Source organism: Silene latifolia, chromosome Y (assembly GCF_048544455.1).
Source record: "Silene latifolia isolate original U9 population chromosome Y, ASM4854445v1, whole genome shotgun sequence".
Taxonomy (NCBI): domain Eukaryota; kingdom Viridiplantae; phylum Streptophyta; class Magnoliopsida; order Caryophyllales; family Caryophyllaceae; genus Silene; species Silene latifolia.
In genome coordinates this window covers 131,074,443-131,093,527 of record NC_133538.1, presented here as the reverse complement: position 1 = coordinate 131,093,527, position 19,085 = coordinate 131,074,443, and the positions used below count along the sequence as shown (strand labels likewise).

General features: G+C 35.4%; 3 protein-coding genes across 3 annotated transcripts; all 3 read right to left on the bottom strand.

Moving 5' to 3' along the window:
• Positions 1 to 3,509: 3,509 nt before the first annotated feature.
• Positions 3,510 to 4,496, bottom strand: LOC141628932 (protein FAR1-RELATED SEQUENCE 3-like). The gene is made up of 2 exons (XM_074442015.1): positions 4,024 to 4,496; positions 3,510 to 3,531 (listed from the first exon to the last, which is right to left on the bottom strand). Exons 1-2 carry the CDS (start codon positions 4,494 to 4,496, stop codon positions 3,510 to 3,512), a joined length of 495 nt encoding a protein of 164 aa, XP_074298116.1.
• Positions 4,497 to 4,583: 87 nt separating this feature from the next.
• On the bottom strand, positions 4,584 to 5,234 carry LOC141628931 (protein FAR1-RELATED SEQUENCE 4-like). The gene has a single exon (XM_074442014.1). The coding sequence runs from the start codon at positions 5,232 to 5,234 to the stop codon at positions 4,584 to 4,586; it is 651 nt and encodes a 216-aa protein (XP_074298115.1).
• A 141-nt stretch (positions 5,235 to 5,375) lies between these two features.
• On the bottom strand, positions 5,376 to 6,063 carry LOC141628930 (protein FAR1-RELATED SEQUENCE 5-like). Its single transcript, XM_074442013.1, has 2 exons — positions 5,978 to 6,063; positions 5,376 to 5,865 (listed from the first exon to the last, which is right to left on the bottom strand). Exons 1-2 carry the CDS (start codon positions 6,061 to 6,063, stop codon positions 5,376 to 5,378), a joined length of 576 nt encoding a protein of 191 aa, XP_074298114.1.
• Positions 6,064 to 19,085: the final 13,022 nt, after the last annotated feature.

Sequence of the window (19,085 nt, the reverse complement as noted above, 5' to 3'; positions counted from 1 at the left end):
ATTTCTAACTACAATTGGTGTGAGTATATTTTGGATAGTTTGAGGAATGCCAAGCTAAATTGGGCAGTTAAGAAGAACTATTTCGAAGGCCCTTTATTGTTTTTAATGGTATAATATTCTATCTGTTTCTCAGCGTGTATTTTATATTTTCCGCTAATTAATATTATCCTTTTAATTTTATACTGATTTTAATGTTCTTGAATAAAGTTTAGCTGTTTTACGTTGATCGGGTTGTTCACAAAAAGCGAACTGTTGATCGAGATTTTTTCATTCTCATGGGTTGGACCACTGATGCTCTCTATGCTAGACAAAAAGAAGAGATGAAATCGTTTCATTTTGGAGAGGGGACAATAGAAGATATAATGGTAGAGCATGTTAATACACAATCAGCTTCAGTATCGCCTAATACACAATCTGACTGTCAAGCAACTATTAAGGTAATCACTATATTTATATGTAAGAAAAATATTATGTACTTATGGTTTTGCTGTTCATAACCAATGGTATTTCTGCTGGAACTTATGTTACACCTTTTATGAACTGATATTTGAGATTTTACTTGATTTCTTATTTTCATCTGCATGTGTAGGATTATATTCATGAACTTGCATTGAAAACCAAGGCTACTGCAGAGCATTTGGTGTCCTTAGAGACCTTAATAAAAGATCGTCCGCTTAAGCTATATGAAAATCCGGACATGAAAAAGTTGTGTAATGTGGCAATGAAGCTAATGAATGAGCCATATGATGAAGGCACATGTTCTCAGCATGTTGAAGTGATTGATGAAGGCACATGTTCTCAGCACGGGTTTCTTCTAGGCCAGAAACTTCTCAAGTGATTCCATTATTGTCTATTTCAACAGCTTCAACTCAATGCTCTAACCCAAAAGTACATTACTTTTTCATCTTATATTATTTGATCAATTTAATTCTTTCTTTATATTTTCAACATTTTTTTATGTGAGTATTTTTTGCTTAATGTGTAGGAGTATATACATGACCATGCTATTAATTCTGCACGAATGGCTGAAAATATGGTTATACTTGAGAACAAGTATGAAACTGGAGCTACAAATTTCCCAGAAAATGAGACTATCAAGCACCTACATAGCTCTACGTCTTTATTATATCGTACCTATGGAGGATCCAATGAGGATGTCTCTCCATCTTCTTGGGTCACTGATTCAAAAGAAGAAGCGGATTTAATAGCTTTTGCCCAGGCAGTAGAGGATGCGTACAATAAAAAACGTGCAGTAATTTCAACGAGGCCAATCTTTTCAAATCCCTTGCAATGTGATCGTTATTCACATGGTGGTGTTAGTCCTCCGTCTTTCAGTCTTGGTTTGTCTCAAGATGAACTTTTTAATAATTCAAAAGTTCCATTGCTGTCACCAAATGCACCTGCTGATCATGATACAGTAGTGCAGAACGTTTTGTTAGATTTATCTAATGAGAAAAAAGATGAACAAGTTTATACAAAAGCAGATCAAGAAGGTGATAATCTCATTCACAAAGATGATAAGTCGTGTGAGAAGGTGCATGAGGAGGCTATTGAACAAGCTGATACAAAAGCATATGAGGAAGGTGATGATATCATTCACAAAGATGATAACAAGTCGTGTGAGAAGGTGCATGAGGAGGCTACTGAACAAGCTGATACAAAAGCAGATCAGGAAGGTGATGATATCATTCACAAAGATGATGACAAGTCGTGTGAGACGGTGCATGAGGAGGCTACTGAACAATCAAATTCTGAAATGACGATTTCAGATGGTGATTGTGAACCTGATTCTGATTCATTTCCTTCTCCTATCTACCATATGGTTACAAGGAATGAAGAGGGGTAGTTCAGCCACATTTGTACCAGAACTCCAATCTCCTTTTATAGTTAGGGACGTTGATCCAGCAAGCAGCCTCACCAAAGTGCAAAGACTTGTGTGTGACTACATATACAAAGACTTCGGACAAAATAGTCCTCTTTATAAGTAATTTTTCCTTAATTCTTTTTTTTTACATTTGTTGCTACTGTTTTTATTCGTGATCCACTTGTATATTATTGCTTGGTGATTTAAATGATGTATTTTCAACAGTGAGCGGGTGTTCATGTATAAGGGCATTACTGTTACTCGTCCTCTATTTCAGAGCCTTAAACCTCGAGAACTTATGTCAAGTGTTATTATTGATTGTTGGTCGGCCTACTTGAATCATCGAGAGATAGCAAAGAGCGATTCCATTCCATTGAGATTTTACATTGGTACACATGTGCTTGTAAGTTCACTATTTGGTTCTTCCTATAATTTTTAATATTTATGTTTGCATTGATATATTTGTGTTATATTTTAATCTTTTTGTCCTTACAGATCATGTTTTCTAATTATAAGAAGAATAAAAGCAATGAGAGTAGGTACAAATATTTCAAAAATGCAATGAATGATGAGTTGAAGCAATTTCGTAGGATTTCATTGAAATCTATTGACATGGTGATTATTTAGACGATAATTCAGTACTTTAATTTATCAAATTCTAATCACTATTTTGTCCTACTTACTGTCATATTTTCTTTTTGTTAGTTTTTCTTCCCGGTTGCATTTAACGGACAATACTACCTCATGGTGTTTGACTTGAAGAACCTTGCATTTCACATTATTGATAATTGGCTTAGTCGCGCCAAAGTTGAAAACAACTATGGTGATACCCCCATGCTAGTGGTAAGTGTTGCGTAACGAAATGTGTACATGTTTTCTATTTTTTGTATATTCTTATGCTTGTTGCCTTTGCAATAGGTTGCTGCTTTGGGGAATTTTTTAAAAGAAAACAGAGACATACATTCTAAAGGAGATATGGTCTGTCAGCTTACTTCTGTCAGAGTTAATATGCCTTGGAGGACAACTGAAAATGTTGAGGACTACGGAGTGTTTTCCATGAGACATATGGAAACGTTCATGGGTGATCCAAAATAGAAGTGTGGTCTTAAAAAAAATGACGTAATGGTTCATTTATTTAGTTTTTCCTCTTAATTTGGTTGACTCAGTATTTCTATTATTGAATATCATTTCATTTAAACTATACTATACATGTAGGTTGCAACACTTAGCAAGCTGAGAGACAAATATGTTTCAATTTTTATTCTTTTCAATGGGAACGAATTGTCTACAGAAATTCTTGTTCGAGCCAAAAAACATCAGAACCAGATTCAAGGACTCGAGAAAGATGTTGAAGAATGTGTTGATGATTCTAATAAAGCATAATCCTTATTTTGCTGCACCATATGACTTTTGTAACATCTTTTGTTAGCACATGCTTTCACATACCTATGGTATTGTATACACTATGTGAAAGGTGGCAACAATCATTTAATCATGCAATGTATGAATGATTTTTTGAAAATTTCTCAAGCGTTTGTTGTCTAACCAATTTCTTGGTTTATGTTTGGTATCTGTAAATTACATAGTTTATAATTTGAATCCCTCAAAAATACTTGTTTATAATTGAATTGTACTCCCAGGATTGTTAGAATGAACGTTGGGGTATTCTGATCATGTACCACAAACATTCAGAATCATTCAGACATAAGTTCTGAACCTTTGGTGTATACATCATTATGTGAATCTGATGGAAAACAATTTTCCCAAGAAACTCCTTTTATATATAATTTCAAAAATGAGTAATCTAACAATCATAAATCATCCGTAAAATATAAGCATTCACTAAAAATCATAATCCATGTTTAAGTATTTAAAAGTGTAAAAACAATCAATCTTAATGCCATCAACAATCAATGCCATTGACAATCAATCTTCACTGTCTTCATCCTCATCCTCTGAATAAGATTCTTCAACCTTTTTAGAACATTTTCTTGAGTTGTGACCTTTTCTTCCACAAGTCTGGCATACTCTTTGTTTTTTCCCGCTTTTCTCCAGTGCTTTTAGAACGCTTGACTGAATTCGCTTCCCACACCCCTTATTATGTGATTTTTTGTGGAACTTGGATGTTTATCTCTTTAGGAATGGTGCACCCAATATACCTCTCCATTTCCGACATTGTGTTGAGGATTGTTGGCTCACTGCTTCGACGTTGATTTATCTGCATTTTGAGTTCTCTAAGTTTATCTATTAACATTTGTATTTCTTGGTCATTTTCTTCTGCAAGGCTGACACAAGAGTACATTTCTTCCCAAAGCTCATTTATCATTCTTTTTTTGTTGTCTGATTTCCCAACCTCCTCCATTTTGTTGCCATGCTTATCAATGACGGGCTTCATCAACACATTCTTCGTCCATATATTTAGAATATATTTGTCTGGAATCCTCCTTATGTTCTTATGCTTTAAGACCCATATGACATGCTTACATAACATACCCATTGGTTGATACAAACAACAACTACAAGTGACTTCTTCTCTACTTGCTGTACATGCAACTTCCCATGTCTTTCTTTCTCGCTCTATATCGTTGATAATGTATACTTCTGTGTCGTCTGTAACATGTACGTTTACCATGCCACAATTGTACACTGCTGCACATAACTCATTCTGGAAATCCTTAAAAGTTGCATGCGTGTAAATTTCTGAAGCGTGTTTTTCTAACTAAACTGGAGTTTTCAGTGGAGATGTTGAGTGTTTATTTTCCGAGTTTAGTTTTGATTGCTTGTGGCATTTTGCATCCATTGCACTCTTAAATGACATCCAGAACTCAACAAGAGTCGCATGAGGTGTAAGAAAACGATCGAAGAAACTATTTTCACTCTCTGATCTTGATGTCACCCTCATAATACCCGCCATAATTATTTCTCTAAAATATGCACGAACCCAATCTTCTTTAATTTCATAGAGAGACGAGAACCAAGGATGATTTACCAAATCATTATCAGTCATGATATTAGCCCAAGCTTCTTCAAATTCATCAGGTTCACAATGATTGTTCCAAACGCATACATTTAAACGCTTCTTAAAATCCTCATCTTGCCATAAATACGCATCAATTTTTCCACGAAGTTTCTTCATAATATGCCACATCCATAACCTGTGAGATGTATCTGGAAATACTTCTTCAATTGCTGGTTTCATAGAAGGACATTGATCAGTTATAATTGCTTCAGGTGCACAACCCCCCATTGCATCAAGATATGCTTTGAAAACCCATGTGTATGCTTCAATGCTCTCGTGTGATAGTAGCCCCGCTCCTACTGTTACACACCTTTTATGTTGATCAATAGCAGTAAATGGTACAAAAACCATGTCGTACTTATTTGTACGAAAGGTGGAGTCGATCGAAATCATGTCACCAAATAAAGCATAGTTTTTCCTAGATATGGTGTCTGCCCAAAATAGCCCTGATAGACACTGTTTTTCATCAACTTTGAAGTCAAAATAAATGTGCTACACGTCTCTTTTTTTTTGAGTAAAATTATCTACCAGCATTTGTGCATCAGACAAACCAATGTACTGTTTCATATCTCTCACAAAGTTCTTGAAATCAGTCTCGGTAGCACCAACAATACTATAACCTCCTGACAACTCTTTCCAACCTCTAAATGCTTTTACTGGCCCCATCTTTAACCGTGCTGCTTTTACAACAAAGGTCTTCTGAATCGATGTCATTTTCTTGTTTTCTTTCATAAACAACATTGATGATGGTGATGCTAGAATATGGTTGTGTCCTTCATGGAATCCAGTAACCTTATACTTTCCATCTACTTGCAGCGAAAATTGTACCATAACTTCACATTCAATACGAGTAATCAACCGCACACGATCTATTTTTTTCTCTTTACTCTCCTCCCTTGTTCCAGCCTTGTTGCAAAACACTCTCCTTAACGTAAATACTTCTGCATTTCTTTTTTTCCCTTTTTGTTGTACCCAATCTAGTCTGAAAGCCACAATGTTTTGCACATTCTTTGTAAAACTAAACTCCTTCTTCTATGGTAATGTATAAATCTCCTAGTTTAGGCTTCTTCTCATCTACGCATGGTGGAAAGTACTCCTCAGGTTCTTCTGGTAGAATAGTGCAAATTTGTGTAGACAATAATGTCGAAATCGCTGAACTAACTTCATCATTTGCTTCCATTTAATCTGCACAACTGGAAATTGAAAATATTAGTACACACCCATTGTTAAAATCAATCAAGTTTTCTGAATCTATGATATATAAGTTCTGCACATTTAGTATAAATGTTTTGTTATTTACAAAATTACCAGTAATTTGCCAAAACAAAATTTGAAAAAATACCATACAACATTGAACTCAACTGGGTACATTGTTTCACTACATGAGGTCTACTACAAAGTAGTTACAAGTACAAATTATCATGGAGTATGTCATACCCAACCCAGTACAAATTCTCTGAACCTACAGTACAAATTTCTTTAACTTATGCTATATATTTTCTGAACACTACAAAGAAGTTACATGTACAAATTATCGTGGAGTATCTCACACCCAACCCAGTACAAAAAATTCTCTGAACCTACAGTACAAATTTCCTGAACCTATGGTATATATTTTCTGAACACTACAAAGAAGTTACAAGTACAAATTATCGTGGAGTATCTCACACCCAACTCAGTACAAATTTTCTGAACCTACAGTACAAATTTCTCTGAACCTATGGTATATATTTTCTAAACCTACGGTATATATTTTCTGACCAACTTATATTATACATATCATCTCTAATAACTGATCTTCCAACTCTGATCTTATAGAAGTTGTTCAGAAAATATCCACACAATCAATCAAATATCTCTTTTCCCGGGACCCATGATACCAATTCATTAATCTAAGATAACAATTACTGAATCCGTACAATTTCATCAATCAAATATCAATTCAATTTGTAAAAAAAATCGATGAGAAAAATGCACACAATCGATCAAATCTCTTTTCCAGGACCCATGAAACAATACATGAATCTAAGCTAACAAGTAATGAATCCGTACAATTTCCTCAATCAAATAACAATTAAATCCACAAAAAAAAAATCGAACAAGTTTAATTAGTTGTTTACCTGGATATAATCGATTACTTGCTGTCAATTACTTCGATAATCTTGTATGCAATTGGTTTGATCATCCTTGTTTTTCAATTACGAAGAAAATCTGGGTATTTTTTTGGTGGATTTGTAATTGCGGTGACAAGTTTAGGAAATTTAGGGGTTTTTGACAAATAAACAGTGGTTTATTAAAAAGAAAGGTAGCTTAATAATTGTTGCGCGCGTTAATCTTAGCCGTAGATAGTATTCACCAAATGGTGAGCAATGGTTCTCATGGGGAGGGGGTTCTCGTGGGATCTTAACCCTATATATATATATATATATATATATATATATATATATATATATATATATATATATATATATATATATATGCAAGTTCAAATAAGTTAGCTAAAAGTTATAAATCACAAATTGTATGAAGCAGTATAATCATTTTTTTATTAATATGAAATAAATGTTATAAACTTCATGAGAATATTCATGTGGTAGAGAACTATAGAAGAACTGGCAAGTACGTGGCTTCGTTTTAGGTTTAAATTTTTTCATTTATTTTTATATTTTTGCCGGTGAGAACCACCTACATAGTGAGAACCGTGAGAACTCCACCTTAAGGATTTTTTTTTCTAAAAAATGACGACATATTTGAATTCAACATAAAATCTTATGTCTAGATAACATATTTCTTGGTCCAAAAGTATAAATTATTGACCGGAATCGAGACGAGAAATATTTTATTAATTTTGATGCACCTAGTACTCATTTTTCATGTATCTAACAATTTTCACGCACCTAGAACTCGTTTTCGTGCACGTAGAGCCTGATATTTTCATGCACTTAGTAATCATTTTCATACATGTAACTAAACTATAGCCATTTTAGTATATGTAATTGTATTTTTTTACATTCAGTTTATATTTTGTTAATAAAATCAAAAATTTTTGTTTAGCTATAACCTTCTTCCTATGAGAACCGTGAGAACCTCAGGTTCAGAACTTTTGTACCAATGGTTCGGAATCTTTATACCAAAAGTTCAGAACCTTTGTACCAAAAAGAATGTACTCACGGGGAATTTCTTGGTCGTTTATTCAGCTACAATATTCAGTTTGGTGATACTAAAACATACGCTAGTATGGCTGAATTAACTTATGACATCTTACGACATCGAGTTGGATTATGAAGTTTAATGTTTATCCTGCTATAAACAGTTGCTGGCAACCTTATTCTAACTGTTCATTACTTGATATCAGTTTTTAGTGGGGATAGTACTGTGTCGATTGATTATTCTCGTGGGGATAGTAGTGTGTCGAAGTTTATGGACAGTTCATTACTTATACACTTGTTACATCTGATAATAGTTTGAGTTTTATCTAGAAAACAAATTTGGATGCAAGTTTATTGCATAAATTTAACTCGGTCAGAAATTTTGGCACGCGGAGCTAGCCTGGTGTTCATTACAAGAACAGGTGAAGACTTACTCCTCTTGCTATACTTGAACTATTTCAACTTGATTAAATTTTGACTTTCTTATTGCTTGATGTCAATTTTTAGTTGGCTTATGCATGGGTGCTAAATGGGTTGGTTGGGCTATTTAAGTATTGGATATTGTGCTCCTTTTATTTGTTGAACATGAGTTAGTCTTCTGCTATTTTATTCACATCTAGCTTGCTATTGTTGTTTCATCCTCACGGGTTTCATTTCCTCCCGACAAAACATGTTATTTGAGATTGTCTTATCACATCTGCTTGTACCTTTGGTACAAAGGTTTTGAACCTTTAGTATAATATTATTGTACTTTTGGTACAAAAGTTACGAACATGAGGTTCTCATGGTTCTCATGGGAAAAAGGTTCTCATAGGATCTCAACCATATATATATATATATATATATATATATATATATATATATATATATATATATATATATATATATATATATATATATATATATATATATATATATATATATATCCGTGAGGCCGTTAATTATGGCGAGGTGGCCGGACTCACCAAATTGATACATGTTGGGCGGACTGTGATAAATTGCGCGCTTCATACTGGGCTCAACAAAAATTGACCCAATGACTTTATACAAACACACGCCCAACTCTATACAAACAACGATCTTTCTTCATCATCAAGCTACAGTTCCTCAGGTGCTTGCACCCATCTTTCCAAAATCAATCTCCATAACCTAATCAATTGGAGCGATTGTTCGTAGATTGCAGCAATTTTCTGATCAATTGCAGCGATTTTCCGATCAATTTGATCAATTCCAGCGATTTTCCGATCAATTTGATCAATTTGCAGCGATTTTCCGATCAATTGCAGCGATTTTCCAATTGCAGTGATTTGATCAATTTGATCAATTTCAGAAGATTTTTATTCGATTAATTTCAGAAGGTAATTTAATAAATTTGATGAAAATTTAATATATTGATGATATAAAGTTCGAATTTGATGAAGTTGAGCGATTTTGTAAATAAAACGTTCGAATGTGATCAAGATTGCGTGATTTTGCATTACCTAACGATTTCATACAACTTCTTGACGATTTTGCAGCTCGCTTTAGATCAAAAATTGCTATGGAGATTGTAGATATTACAATGCAAGCTGATAATAGTCGTGTTGAAACAGGTATTGTATAATCTTTTCCTTAAAAAATTGTTTTGTACTGTTGTTTTAGATGCTGTTTGGCCTTGCTTATGGAAAATGACTTCCTTTTTAAAAGGAATTTACTCACAAGTTACTTTTTGGAAAAGTTTTAGTTGTTTGACCATATTTTTGTAAAAGCGGTTTCTCACAAAATTTATATGTTTGGCCTAACTACTTTAATACAATTTTGTTTGCTTATTTGGTTCTTTGTGTAAAAAGTAGAAGTTGAAGTAGTAAATATCTACTTCTACTTTTGGGGGTGAATAATCAGCTTTTAACTTCTCAAAAGCACTTTTAAAACTCTCTAATTTACCATGTTTGGCCAAGCTACTACTTTTTCAATTACAAAAGCACTTTTTAAGCTTGGCAAAACAGCACCTTAATTTGTGAATCTTGAAAGTGATTTTGTGGATCCTAAAGTTTGTTTTGTGAATCCGGGATAGTATGTGGTTAAAATCATATTTTTGGCTCTATTCTATATTCTGTTAATCTCAAGTCTTACTTTCTGAATGTCAGACATTTTTCTGTTAATCGTATAACTTGATTTGTGAACTTAGCCGCTAATATTCTGAAATTTTGGTCAAGTGACATGATTATTTTAGATAGAGAATAAACTAAATTAAAGTAACAAGTTTATGAAAATAAATTAAAATAACAGGCAGAATTTGTTTTAGATAGAGAATAATATAAATCTTAGAGCTTGATTTGTGAACTTAAGAACAAACTCGCCAAACAACATTCTAAAAGAAATAATTTGTTCAGTTAATCAAGCACCCCTATTTGTTCGAGGCAATGCACATAGAGCAAAATTGATATAGCTATAGGTGCAACATTCATCTGCACCAGCTTGTGATCTTCCCGCGTGTTTAAACGAATATGGGACTCTTCTACACACTGGAGTGTAGTTAAAATAATTTGAATCAAGCCTGGATGCTACCGATAGAAAGGGCCCCTGAACTTGGGAATAGGTAGCCAGCCATTCAGATCTGGTACGCCCAAATTGCTCGAACTTCTCCTACAACTTAAAAGCCTGTTTGCAGCTAGCGTCATCTGAGCCAAATTGAATTAGTACTACTCCCATAGAATGAGAGGTCTGCCTGCACATAACAGGCACCAAAGACTCTATCTCATAACCTTGGATCGTTAAACAATCTGCCAATTTAGAGAGGTCGGGACAAACATACCGCCCTCGATCCATAAATCCTGGAACATTCGCCAAAACAAAAGTATATGGAAATACAATAAATGAGACATTGTGTGCAATAGGGATTTTTGAAACGTTTTACAGAAGAGAAGTTACTGGGATATACTATTATGTTTCAGAAATCAGAAATTTATTGGCCTGGTATTTGACATAACTGTCAACATTGCCTGTTCGCATTACACATATATTAATTCTTTTGATTGAATGCTTGCTGATTGTTCAATGTCCTAGATATTGACTTTTATTGGGAATGGAAGTGTTATTAACAAATCAACAAATATCCTGATACATACAACCTGGCCTTTTCTTAAAAGTGAACTCATAATTTTCACCAAAAATCATTACTAAAAGTGAACTAATAATCTGAACCAAAAATCTTTTTATATATTTGAACTAATAATCGGAACTAATAATCCTGATTCTTTATTTAGTGAATCTCAGACTTTATTTAGTGAATTTTGGGCCTTGTTTTGTGAATCACTGTTGTTAAACGTTTGAATTGGTTTTAACCCGTGACTCAATCATTTCGTCCAGGACTAGAAGGTTACGGATGAAATTTATTTATTTCTTTTTGTGTGAAGCAGAGACCCTAGTTTGTGAAACTAGAAGGTTATTTTGTGAAACTTGGACCTCAATGACATGATTATTTTAGATAGAGAACAAACTAAATTAAAATAACAAGTTTACGAAGCTAAATTAAAATAACAAGCAGCAATGCCTAATGATTATCGACACTTTATAACTAATATATACAACCTGGGTAAGATTAAAACTGAACTAATAATCTGAACCAAAAACTGAACTGGTGAATCTCCGTCCTTGTGTTTGTGAATCCTAGAGCTTGTTTTGTGAACCCTTTAGGAATGACCTATTTTGCTCTTTTTCTTTTTTTGTCATTCTCAGACCTTGTTTTGTGAATCTTAAGGCTTAATTTGTGTAACTCGAAGATAATATTCTGAGACTTGATTTGTTAATCACCTATTCTGCTCTCTTCCTTCATTTGTGAATCTCAGACCTTATTTAGTGAATCTTAGGCCTTGTTTGTGAATTTTATAGCTTCTTTTGTGGACCTGGTAACTATTGTTAAACTGTTGTTAAATATTTGAATTGTTGTTAACCCGTGACATGATTAATGAATGTGAGATGTGACTTTGTAAACATTTTATCTTCTTAGGTGTTGATTCAATTGTCAACAGCACAGAGGGTAGTGTGACGCCTCGTGTCGGTTGTGGTGAGGTTCCTTGCTCTAATGTTGGTTCTGGTCAGGATGGTGAGGGTTCTAATGCTGTCTTAACAACCCCTACAATTCCATCTATTTCCACACCTACTAATTTGGTAACTTACACACCGGGTGGCAGTGAGCAATGGATAAGTAGGATTGAAGAGAAGTTTACACCCGTGGTTGGCAAAACATTTGTGGACTTGGAGTTCTGGTGCAATAAGTGGAATAAAAAAACAGCTGCTAAAACCGTAAGAAAAAGGGTGGAGGTACAGATGATGAGGCTCAGAGTTCCAATAAGCAAAGAGGTACAAGAATAACCAAAATTAAAAGGTGGGGTTGTGAAGCGATGATCAAATTCATGTTCCATGAAAACATGTACAAGATTGAACAATTCCGTGAGGGTCACAATCACCCACTGACCTTAGTCAAAAATAGGGAATTTGAGAAACATGCAGAAAATATAAGTATCTGAACGAATATCATAAGCAATTGATTATCCATAATTCGAGATTGAATGTCGGGGTTAGTTTAACATACAACTTATGCAAGGAGAAAGCAGAGGGTTTCGAAAATGTGGGAGCTTCCGTTATGCAATTGAAGAATTTCCAACGGAATGTAAAGTGTCTACTGACACGACTGTCGCAACCCTATCAAAAATAAAACCAACTGGTCCCTATAAAATGTAGTAGAGGCTGTCGGGTATCAAATCCACAAGGAGATGGGAAAATGTATGCTGAACTAAATTTGCCTAAGTAACTGATTCTTGGGGGTTTTGATGGTTTGTTCTAAACTACGGAGATTAAAAGAGAAAGAGAGAAAGAAGAGACAAGTATTAAAATATAGAGGAATTGGCAAATAAAGAGAGGTAACTAGGACATTCGGTTCACCATGGTTTTCTAGGAGTTCAATCTAGGGTCATAGGTCAGTATAAATCCGGTCTGCAGGGTAATGAAAAGATCCTCTCGGTCCGCTATTCGCCCTAAAACATTACTAGCTTAGCTTTCACCCTCACTAGCATGCCTTAATGTTCATTGCAGGTCTTACCCCTTCTATTCTCTCGATCTAGGTCAGGGCTTAACGATATTAACTATCTAAATGCGTCGACTCAAGAAGCTAATTACAGTTAATTGCAATGATTAACAACACAGACTAAAGTTACACCAAACCCTAACCACCTATTCATGATTCCCTAATTACCATGGCTCCCCTATGTCCTAGCATAGAAAACTAGTTACAAGATAAGCGTGAAGTAGAGACCTCCCCAAACCGTACAATGCCCTCATTGTACCAAAAATAGGGAAAGGAAATGCAAACTGATGAGAAAAGAAGATCGTAAGCTCGGAAAACTTACAAGATAAGCGTGAAGTAGAGACCTCCCCAAACCGACCGGCAACATGGGAGGTCGTAAATAGACCACTAACATCGCAGCACGTGAATCAAAGCAGAGGGACCCGATCGAAAGGACACAGTGTCCGATCGAGTAAAATGGGCATCATAGTTGCTCGATCGAAGAAGTGGAGCTCTCGATCGAGAGGCCTCATTTGTAGATGCTCGATCAAGGATGACAGGTGTTCGATCGAGTAAAATGAGAAGCAAAAATGTTCGATCGATTATATAAAAAAACTCGATCGAACCAGTCACGTTGGTTTCCTCCAAAAACGCAATACAAGCTACGCAACCAACAAAACAAGCTCCACGTTCAGTCTATCGTTTCTAAAAACTACACTAAAGCACACAAAAACTGCTAAAAGTTTGAACAAAGTTACAACAAATTACAAGCCGGTTTGCCTCCCGGATAGCGCTCGTTTAAGAGGTCTCGTACGACCTTCTTGACTTCATTTATCTGGCTCATCAGGATTGTCGAAGTAGAGAACTTCAACTTTGCAAACCATGTTACTTGCTTCATAGTAATGCTTCACGTATTGGCCATTTACTTTATATCTCTCTCCCTCCGAATTTTCCAATTAAACAGACCCAAACTTAGTGACAGCAGTCACTGTATAAGGGCCACTCCATCTGGACTTCAGCTTACCGAGAAACAAGCGCAGTCGGGCATTAAACAACAAAACCTTCTGCCCGACATGGAATTCTCGAGGTATGATCCTTTTATCGTGCCATCTCTTCATTTTCTCTTTGTAGATGCGTGAGCTATCATAGGCATTTAGCCTAAACTCCTCCAGCTCATCTAGCTGTAATAAATAGTTCTGACCACACAACTTAGGATCATAGTTCAGTTCACGAATAGCCCACCAAGCTTTACACTCTATCTCGACAGGTAAATGGCAGGATTTCCCATAAACTAACCGATATGGTGATGCACCCATCGGTGTTTTAAAGGCAGTCCGATATGCCCATAATGTGTCATCTAATTTAAGACTCCAATCCTTCCATGATTTAGAATTTACCTTAGCCAAAATCTCTTTTAGTTCCCTATTAGAGACCTCAACTTGCCCACTAGTTTGGGGATGATACCCCAAACCACGACGATGTTGGACACCGACTTTAGACAGTATAGATGTAAGTTTCTTTTCTTAAAAGTGCATTCTCCCATCACTAATGACGACCCTAGGGACACCAAATCGGGGAAAAATAATCTTTTTAAATATTTTAATCACAGTCTTGGCATCACAGTTAGGTGAAGTAATCGCTTCCACCCATTTAGACACATAATCTACAGCCAACAATATATACCTGTTACCTTTACTAGATGGGAATGGTCCTTCGAAATCAATTCCCCAGACATCAAAAATCTCAACCTCTACAATGCCATTTTGTGGCATCTCATGTCTCTTAGAAATATTCCCAGAGCGTTAACAAGCGTCACAAGCTGAAACAAACACGTTGGCATCTTCAAATAAGGTAGGCCAGTAAAAACCAGATTGAAGTACCTTAGCCACGATTCGCGATGGACCGTGGTGACCACCATAAGAGGATGAATGGCAGCCTTCTAAGATTGCTTTGGTCTCTCACTGCGGAATACACAGTTTGTAGAGACCGTCTGCACACACCTTAAACAAATAAGGATCATCCCAGAAGTATTGCTTGGCATTATAAAGAAACCGCTTCCTCTGCTGATTAGATAGGTCAGGTGGCAGCTTGCCACTGACAACATAGTTAGCCAAATCTGCATACCATGGATCATGATTTGTAGTAGTAAAAACAGCAAATAAGGAATCATCGGGAAAAGAATCATCAATAGGTAGAGGATCCTCTCCCTCCTGCTGCGGCAATCGCGACAGACGATCAGCTACTACATTCTCGGCGCCCGTCTTATCTTTGATTTGCAGATCAAATTCTTGGAGAAGGAGTATCCATCTCAACAGTTGTGGCTTAGCTTCAGCTCCTTGCATTGGATGCGATGGGTGAAGCTTTGCAACCAATAGAGCCACATCATTCACCACCAAATGCAGAATACCCATCCTTTACGCTCCTACCAGTTCATGACCATTTGTTGTCTCAACCTAAACATGCCACATCTTTTCTACCTTAACCCGCCACATCTTCTTATCAACCTGACTTATCTCCCTCTCATGCTGCTGAGGATGTCATCCCTCCTGTCACTGAGCCCACACCTGTGGTAGGGAAGACAAATCCCATTTGTAATGATTTATCATCCTCTCACGCTGCTATGGATGATGTTCCTCCTGTCAATGACGTCACTGAGCCCACAATATTGTTCTAGCAGCTACTCCTACTCCTTCTACTACTATGGTACGGAACACAACTCTTGATCATCATAATGTTATTGTACTACCAGATTCTCCACTTGTTTCAACACTCGATAAACCATATGTTAAACCATATGTCAGTAATGTCTACATTCGTCAATCGCCACGTCATTTGTCGATTGTCAATGTTCCTTGCAAAACCCCAACTACTGCTGCAATCCCATTTCCCTTATCTCCATTACCAATTGATGATGATGTTCCAGTTCATTGTAAGAGGAGGGTTGTAGTTCCAGCGGAAGTTTACCAATCGCCCTATCTGCAAAGAAATCTTAATATTATTAGGGATTTGAATCAAGCTGAGAAACAAGTATTAGATTTCATACTTGGCGAAGCATATGATGAAACGAAGATTATTTTCCAAATTCAATGTCAAACTTTGACAAGGAGCCAATCGAAGAGTGTGGCTGAAGGCGATCAGATATCTTCCCATGTCGTAGATGTTTATTGTGAGATCTTAAATAGTAGTGAGATATTCAGATCCCGGACTTCCCCTTCTCGTTTATTTGTGCCGTATAGAAATGAAAGTATTAGTCTTATTACTCTCTACTTTATCCAATTCTCCAAGTCTATTTTACATGCTATTGACTTATAATCGTTACTCACACTGATCTTATTTTTTTCCCAGTGTCTCGACAATGTTGATGTTTCTGGAGTGCAACTAGTAAGTCTTTGATTTTGGTCTGCTTATATTTCAACTTAAGTTCATTTTTGTCTTTTTTATTCAGTGCATTTTTGTCTTTTTAATTCAGTGACTTTTTGTCCTTTTTTTCAGGTTTGCGCTCCAATAGTCTCCGCCTCATGCCCACCGTTCTTGATTTGTATCGACATAAGAACTAAAAGTAGCAAAATGCAAATCATCCATCCTATGAAAGGCACATCTGTTGATTATTCTTGTTTTATAAAACCTGTGGTACGTCTATTGTTTCCATTTTGCTTAGGAAAATATGTGTTATTGTGATTCTACTAGGAATCGACTTTGTAAAAGTAGGACTTTATTTTGTGAATCATACAATTAAGGTTTGTGAATCTTAAGTTACAAGAAAGCACTCTTATCATTCTATTCTAGAGCTCTTTGTTTAATTAGAAATTATTGGACTTTATTTTGTGAATCAAATATCTTATTTTGTGAACCTATAGTGTGAAATTGTGAAACTAGACTCTACTACTTCGACTGAATTCTTGCTCTTATAGCTTATTGTCCTTGACCATTTCACTCCAAGTTTTACAAACTAAGATGTATGGTTCAGATGAATCCTAGCTAGTGTCTGTGTTGCGAGTCTTGTACCTTACAAGTTTCACAAAATAAGTTTTGTTCATACCTGTGATAAGAAAGACTAATTTCTCTTTTGTTCATACAGAAAGAAAGGCTCATCCAGCTTCTTAAACCAAAGTTGCCAGCAGTGACAAGTATTATTTGGACGATGCCCGAAGTGTTTATCCCAAAATCAAACCTGAATTCTGATGAAATTGATAATGGCCTCTATTTATTGAACATATTGGAGAATTAGAAAGGAAACAAAAGTGATTGTCCAATAACCATAAATACTGTAAGATTACTTTTTCAACATTTATTCTTTATTTATACATTGATAAACAGAAATTTGTATACGTTTGTAACACATTATTATTCCTCTTTTTCCATTTATAGGAAACTCAGCTCAAGCGCTTTGCATTGAGGGTGTGCCATCACGTTATTACGTGTGATAAGAACCTATTAAGAGATAGAGTGAAAAAAGATGCACTAGAATGGAGTCGTGTACCGTTGTAAGAACCTTCTTCTATTAATATTATCAAGTTTTTCTTGCGAAACCTTTACATTCTTCAATACTTTAGTTGATTAAATAATCTTATATTTTCGTATTATGGCAGTGGCTCTCGACCATTACTTTACAGTGACCAGCAATTATTGGATTATGTTTGCAGATCCAAATCGAGGATAACTAAATTGTAATGATTTTGCTTTGATTTTTTAAATTGGTTTTTAAAAAAAATATATTGTGAGAGATATATTGACTAATTGCATTTCCTCAATATTTAAGTGACGCTATGATGTCCACTCCGTGGATGGAAGTCACAAGAGATGCTTTGCAGACCCTTGGACCACGTGGCTTTGTTATGGATCAAGTAAGTAGCCTAAGTATCATTTTCCGTTCCTTTTTCTTCTCATGTTTCATTTTGTTCACTCAATGTCTCTTTTTCTTAACAAATTTAATTTTGTAGGTGATTGATATGTTTGGAGTTAAGTCCACACTGGGTAGATCAGATATCCTCTACTTTCCAACGATAGTATATGTCAGCTTCAAATCCCTTAGATGTTGATATTCAAGTATTTGCTTTCTTAATGTTGCTCTGGTTTATGAAATTAGTCCTACTTTTGTTACATGCAGACTGTTCATCTCAAGCACAACCCAGCTGTTTGGGGTCAATACCTGAAGTCTGATTACATTCCATTTGATGGTAGCAATATCCAAAAGGTAAAAGATCCCTCTTCTACTATTTATTTTCTTCTTTATTTATTTTCGTTCATGTGTATTGTTGATTGGTTTGTCTATTGCAGGTTTTTATCCCGATAAGTGTCACCATTGGTCGGCTTCCGTTTGTGATTTAAAGCAAAAACTAAATTTCATCCTTGACTCAAGCACCGATTTACATGCGGATCCTGACAACCACACAGCTATAGAGTTTGTATGACTTTTTCCCAAAATATTTTAGAGTATTTATCTTTAGTCTCTTAGAAATATAACCCAAATATATTTTTATCTTTTATTGGCTTTTTCATGTTCTAGTTATACCATCTTTCATCTGTTCTGAGTGGTTCATCTTCATTTGAATCTTTGCGGTTGATGCACATGAACAGACTTGTCAACCTTCAAGTCCCTCAACAAACAACATGGTATGTAACCATGTATCTTCGTTTTTTAGGCTATATTTGTGTTTTTATCATACAAGGTTGAATGGTTGAAACTGAACCTGAATGGTTGAAACTTGGACCTGAATAGTCCCTCTGACCAAAAGCAAGTACCCAATCCCATAATGCTTTCATGTCTCATGCGTTCATCAAATCTCAAATGTTTTAGTTTCATTTGGTTAGACGTTTGGTTTTAACGTTGGTCAGTTGGGTTTGTTTAGCAAAGGAGTATTCTTTTACTTGGTGATTTTGTGATTCCTAGACCTTATTGTGTGAAACTTGAAGGTGATTTTGTGAATTGTACATGAATGGTTGATATTTGAATTTAATAACCTTCTTTATCTTAATTTGTGAATCCTGGAACTTATCTTGTGAAACTGG

Excerpts from the sequence above, each read along its gene's own strand:
- LOC141628932 (XM_074442015.1), bottom strand. The coding sequence starts at position 4,496 with ATGGTAAACGTACATGTTACAGACGACACAGAAGTATACATTATCAAC. Across the intron at positions 3,532-4,023 it reads ACAATGTCGGAAATGGAGAG|AATACCCCAACGTTCATTCT; the intron begins GTATATTGGGTG and ends GTACATGATCAG.
- LOC141628931 (XM_074442014.1), bottom strand. The coding sequence starts at position 5,234 with ATGGTTTTTGTACCATTTACTGCTATTGATCAACATAAAAGGTGTGTA.
- LOC141628930 (XM_074442013.1), bottom strand. The coding sequence starts at position 6,063 with ATGGAAGCAAATGATGAAGTTAGTTCAGCGATTTCGACATTATTGTCT. Across the intron at positions 5,866-5,977 it reads CTACCAGAAGAACCTGAGGA|ACTAGATTGGGTACAACAAA; the intron begins GTACTTTCCACC and ends TGTGGCTTTCAG.